This window comes from Protobothrops mucrosquamatus, unplaced genomic scaffold, assembly GCF_001527695.2.
Source record: "Protobothrops mucrosquamatus isolate PMUCROS unplaced genomic scaffold, P.Mucros_1.0 scaffold_242, whole genome shotgun sequence".
NCBI lineage: Eukaryota > Metazoa > Chordata > Lepidosauria > Squamata > Viperidae > Protobothrops > Protobothrops mucrosquamatus.
In genome coordinates, this window is record NW_015386318.1 from 64,182 (window position 1) to 70,119 (window position 5,938).

At 45.9% G+C, this 5,938-nt stretch overlaps 1 protein-coding gene across 1 annotated transcript in view; it reads right to left on the bottom strand.

Annotated features, from left to right (window-relative positions):
- Nucleotides 1-267: 267 nt before the first annotated feature.
- TMEM266 (transmembrane protein 266) overlaps nucleotides 268-5,938 on the bottom strand; it is a 34,730-nt gene continuing 29,059 nt past the window's right edge. Inside the window, exons 10-12 of the mRNA XM_029287076.1 lie at nucleotides 2,670-2,732; nucleotides 665-920; nucleotides 268-613 (exon numbers count right to left, since the gene is read on the bottom strand). Coding sequence (XP_029142909.1) covers nucleotides 301-613; nucleotides 665-920; nucleotides 2,670-2,732 — 632 coding nt within the window. The 3' untranslated portion in view covers nucleotides 268-300. The remainder of the gene's footprint in view (nucleotides 614-664; nucleotides 921-2,669; nucleotides 2,733-5,938) is intronic.

Consider the following 5,938-nt stretch of genomic DNA (forward strand, 5'->3'; position numbering starts at 1 on the left):
CACCTTAAGAATCTGTACACCTTTGAGGTCATTGTTTTAACAGCGTTCACCTCCCTTGCCCCCAAACTCTACCTCGAGGGCGACCGCCAAGGACTCCAGGTGGCAGAATTGGTCAGTATTATTTTTCGTGCTGGCTCTCGTAACTCATGCATTTTGAAAAACGAATTTCCAACTCTTAAATCCACATAAGATAACCCACCCCGGAATTGGTTCCGGGGACCCCGTTTTAAAGCTTTAGTGTGCCCCACCCCTGGCGAATCACCGACTGATCTGTCTGAACCGCTTCTTCAACCATAAGGACTAGGAGTCCGGGATGCTGTTGAACCTTTGCTCTTTGGATTCCAAAGACGTGTACTTGTCAATCATCTGTGTTTTCTGCCGGAAGTGGATGACCGGCTTTTTCTGAAAGACCCCAAAGTTTTCTTGGTTCTTTTTGTTGTAAATATTGACCCGGTGCTCCAGTTCGGGGCTGGCCGTGGCCGACCCCGCTGGGCTCGGCAGTTTAAGGTTAACCGGGTCCAGTCCCTTTTGGGTTAAGCAGGAGTCTTCTGATAAGGAGGACAACAGTTCTTGGACAACGGCATTGTGGACCCTGCGATGGGGCGAAGAAGAGCTGACCTGAACGTCTTGGGCTACCTGACAGGCCCGCTTCAAGGGGCAATACTCGGAGGATTCCTCCCGCGTCGTGCTGCAGTCCGTGGAAGAGCCGAAGGTCTGGCTGCTGTCGCTCTGCGCGCGGGTGAAGGAGCTGTCTGTGGACCTGGAGGCGCTGCCGGACGCGGCACTGGTGGAAATCCCATTGCTCTCCATGATCTTCATCGGCATTTCCACCATGAAGAGGTCGGAGGAGACGTTAGGCTGGTGGACATCAATGGCTGTGGTGGTGATGACACAGAAGGCTCCTTCGGGCACACCGCTGTCTGTGTGTAAAGAGGCCAAAGGTTAGGTTGTGTTCAGAGAAGGGCCCTTCTAGGAATGAGGGGATAACCTGAGCTTCCTTAGGACTTTAAACACACACACACACAAATACGGTTGGAAGATGAGCATTGTTCTAACCTTGGGTTTCTTGGGTATAGAGCAGGGGTAGGCAACCTTGGCTCTTTTATGACGCGTGGACTTCAACTCCCAGAATTCCTGAGCCAGCATAGCTATGCTGGCTCAGGAATTCTGGGAGTTGAAGTCCACGCGTCATAAAAGAGCCAAGGTTGCCTACCCCTGGTATAGAGCTACTTTCTGGAGTCCTTGGTGCCCTCGGAGCTTGGCTGATGGCTTGCAGACGTTTCATAACCTGACTGGGTAACGTCATCAGTACCTGAGGATCAGCATCATCATCTGACCAGCACCATCACCAGTACCATCAAAGTCCTGATGAGGTTACCCAATTGGATTATAAAACCCCTGCAAGCCAACAACCAAGCCGAGAAAGCACCAAGGACCTCAGTGCAATCCTGAGCTACCAATATTGTCTTCTGGCGGGAGAAGAGAATATTTCTCCCTTCGTTATTGTTTTGTTTGGTTCCCACAAGGAAAGTCTTTTTTTTTTCCCAGCTGCCGTTTAAGAGACCATATTTTTCAACACGATTATTCAGAACTTCCAGTCCACCCTTAAATTCTTAGAACTTTTAAAAATCGTAGCGCAGATCAGCCCTTGCTTTCAAAGCCCCCCCCCCCCCCAGTTCAGGCATAATGACTGAAACCTGTTAGGAAATTCTCCTTGCAAATGGCACAAAATATAACTGGACAAGGGGTAATCTGCTCACTTTAATGAAGTCTAAAAATGAAAACAAAAATAATTTAAAAGACTGGTGTTTACTTGGATATGACGCAAGCCCACTGCCCATTCTCAGTTCTCCATTCTCAAGACTTATAGCCTGGCCCTATTTTCCAGCACACATTGTTAACACTAACCAACTTAGCTCCTGAATCATCTGCTAATTCAGTCTTTTAATAATCAGCTCCTTCAAATAACAAACCTCTTTAAGTGTTTGATTTTAGAACAGAAACTCGTGTATATTTATCGTGGTTTTTATTATCGCCTGTTCACTGCCCTGAGTCCCGTAAGGGAGATAGGGCGGTATATAAATTCAATAAATAAATAAATAAATAAATAAATTCATTTTATGAAAATCCATGTGGTCTACACCAGGGGACCCCAACCTTGGCAACTTTAAGACTTGTGGACTTCAACTCCCAGAATCCCCCATGCTGGCTGGGGAATTCTGGGAGTTGAAGTCCACAGGTCTTAAAGTTGCCAAGGTTGGGGACCCCTGGTCTACACCAACTTGATGGTCAAATGTTATGGGAGAATAATCAATTTGAATGGAACTCATTCCCTGGAAGGTCCAACTATAGAAATAGGTGTTTTTTTTTGTGGAATAGGATTTAATTGCAGAATAGGGGTTAGTAGGGCTCATCCTGGCCTCAGCTGCCACGTGAGACAAGGAGGTGGATGTGAGTCCCAGCTGCTTGTGTGAGCTGCTGAGACAATGCCGGATCAGCATAAAGAGACCTCACATTGATAGGCGATAAATGTTCCTAGGGGGACGAAGAAGTTGGTGCTCCTTCTGGAATTCAAGGGGGAGCAATGAAGGGGCAGCAGGTTGCTTTGGGGGGAGGCCCACTTAAAGACTCCACTGAAGGCGCCTCTACGTTTCAAAATCCGAGCTTACCACTGCTGGGTTCGTTGTAGTACTGACTGATGTAATTGTTCATGTCGTCTTTCACCACCGTCTCTAGAAAGGCAAAACGGGAACCATTAATAGGGAACTCCAGCCGTAGCCTTGGTCCAGATTTTCCAGAGAGGCTTCCATAATTCCAGAGTTCAGAAGCCTCTCCAGGCCTCGGAAGACTCTCAACAGTATCCTATTTTATACCAAGCTTGGAAGAGGAATTTGGGGGGAAAGAGAAGATGTGTTTTCTGAAAGAGCGTTTGGGACTATTTTAACCAGAAACCCCCCCCCCCTCAATCTTGTAAAGTTACAGAAAAAGTTCACAGCTCATGTTTCCACATATGACATGATGATACTGGTGGACACTTTTGAGAACTGCTAACTTTTAAGAATCTCCAGAACTCAGGGGATACTGGTTTTTTTTTCTTCACATGCTCAAGAAAGCCCTGCACTTAAAAAAGAAGTTCTTCAGTTAAAGCTTCCTTCAAAAAATGCAAGTCACACGTTGCAAGCTTTTTCATTTCACTTATTTGACTGTGTATTTTGGGGCCAGTAAAGGAGGAATCCTTTCTTAGTTAGAAGTAGAAATTTTTATGTCACCCATCTCCCCTGCAAGGTGACTCGGGGGGGGGGGGGCTTGTCTTCTGATAAACTGTCCCTCGCTGTCACCAGATGACACAATAATGTAATTTGCTAAGAGGGTAAATTCTCAATATTTTTTCTCCGCATTTTTAAAAATACCTCTTTCACAAAGAGATAGCAATTCAGGCATATGGAAGATGAAAATGCCAGCTGCTCGGCAGAACATATGGGAGAGATGAAGCAAGTGCCCTCCAGATTTCAGTAAAACACACACACACACAACCCCCCCCCCTATTTTGATACCGGAGACATTGAGAGAATGCTAAAATTATCTGCAATGGAAATGGCAGAAGTCAATAAATGTCGTGACCTCACGTGATTGGGCGGAAGGGGGGGGGGGAAGAAGGCCCGGGTTAGAAGTTGCAAAAATAATTCTGTTCCAAGCACATGTGGGCAGGAACACCCAGCTCGAAAAGGCAACCTGATCCGCTCACATTATGGCGCACTGCATGCCGTAAAAGCATCTACTCTTCTTTATGTGCATGGTTTTTTTTTGGTTTTTTTAAAAAAATATCCATTTCAGGAGGGAGGGGAGCAGTCAGACCTTGCTCCATCCTTTCAGTGGGAATCTCTTTAGCCCCCCCTGGGGTCTTTGTGGCTACCGCTCAGCCTTCTTCACAGCACATTGTGGTTTGTAGGTGGAAGAAACAGATGTTTTCTGGGTACGCGTTTCCCTCGCCCGGCTCAAACCGCGGAGTGCTGGGTACCTGAACGAATGAAGCTCTCGAGATGGCAATCTAACCTGACATTGAAACGGAGCAGTGGCTGCCCTCCTGGTTTCACTGGCTTTTTAAAAGCTTTTTTGGCCTCTGTTGATCTTTAAATGCCTGCAGTCCGAGGGCGGCTTCTCTGCTAATGTCTGAGTTTAGAAAGAAGCCTCGGTGCAGCTCAAGGCAAGCTCCTGGGTCGGGAAAACCCTGCCAGGCTTGTCAGCTACGTGCCGTTAAGATGCATTTTGTCTTGTTCATCCATCACCAGGTCTACGAACCACGTGGAGCTGTTGCTGCAGACACGGCTGGTGACCCGTTGTGACAGGAACGGCCACGGAGGACCCCACACGGGGGTATCTCCATGGCAAGCCCACACTGCAAATGCTATGGACCCAAAAGGCTGGGAAAGTTTAGGAGGACAGCTATCTGCACAAGCTTAGCTCCTTCACCATCCATCTGGCTCATGCAGCAGCTGACCAGATGTGTTTGGGGCTCTTAAAAAAAAAAACCTCTTCCGCTGTCTTTCTGCAACAGCTGGTATTTAAGGGATGCTGTCTGAAATTCAGAGGGCGGTACACCCCCCTAACATGACAGAAAACCTCTCTAGAAATTGTTTAGACCAGGGGTTCTCAACCTTGGCAACTTTAAGACTTGTGGACTTCAACTCCCAGAATTCCTCAGCCAGCAAAGCTGGCTGAGGAATTCTGGGAGTTGAAGTCCACAAGTCTTAAAGTTGCCAAGGTTGAGAACCCCTGGTTTAGACCACTGTTTCTCAACCTGGGCAACTTGGAGATGGGTGGATTTCAACTCCCAGAATTCCGCCAGTTAGACTGGCAGGAGAATTCTGGGAGTTGAAGTCCACCCATCTCCAAGTTGCCCAGGTTGAGAAACACTGATCTAGATCTTTTTTCAAAACCCGGGTCTTCACCATTACATCCGATGGCAGCAAATTCTATACCGTTTAATCATCTCCCCTAAAGTCTCTTTTCTCTCAACTTCAGCTCAGCTCTTGGCGATGATGTTAACCCCCTGATGCCGTTTTTCTAACCATTGCCTCCTTCCAGGGGGTGTCAAGCTTCTGGCTGCCAGTGCTACGCTTTTCTCTGTTTAATTTCAAGAGATGGCCCCGTGTCCTTGTATTGTGACAGGTGAAGAAAAGAAAAAATCTCTGTTCCACATTTTCAACGAAATGTAAGACACAACTAGCATCAAAAAAATAAATATTCAGCTTCTGACGAAAGCGCATTATTTGGAACAGAGAAACGAGACTGCAAATAATCTAACAGGTAGATCAAAACCAAAGTAGTTACACTGGTACCTTGGTACTCGTTAATTGGTTCTGGAAGTCATGATGAGCACCAGAAATGGTGAGTATCAAACAAATTTTTCCCATAAGGAATAATGTACCAAGTCACCGATACCAACAAATTCTAGCATGTGCTTTGAGTAATAATAATAATAATAATAATAATAATAATAATAATAATAATAATAATAATAATAATAATAATACTTGCACAAGACCAAGCCTTAAGGACAAATGCATACAAAGTCAAAATTGAGAAGACAGCAACAGACAGTAAGTGCCGTCTGTGCAAAGAAGCTGAAGAAACAGTGGACCACCTGGTAAGCTGCTGCAAGAAGATCGCACAGACTGACTACAAGCAGCGGCATGACAAAGTAGCAACAATGCTGCATTGGAAGATCTGCAAGAAATTTCATTTGCCTGTAAGCAAGAACTGGTGGGATCATAAAATAGAGAAAGTCACAGAAAATGATAAAATTAAACTGCTCTGGGACTTCAGAATTCAAACAGACAAGCACCTGCATTCACAACTTCTGGAGCCAGGTTGTTCCACTGATTAATTGTTCTAACTATCACAAAATTCCTCCTTGGTTCTAATGTTGCTTCTCTCC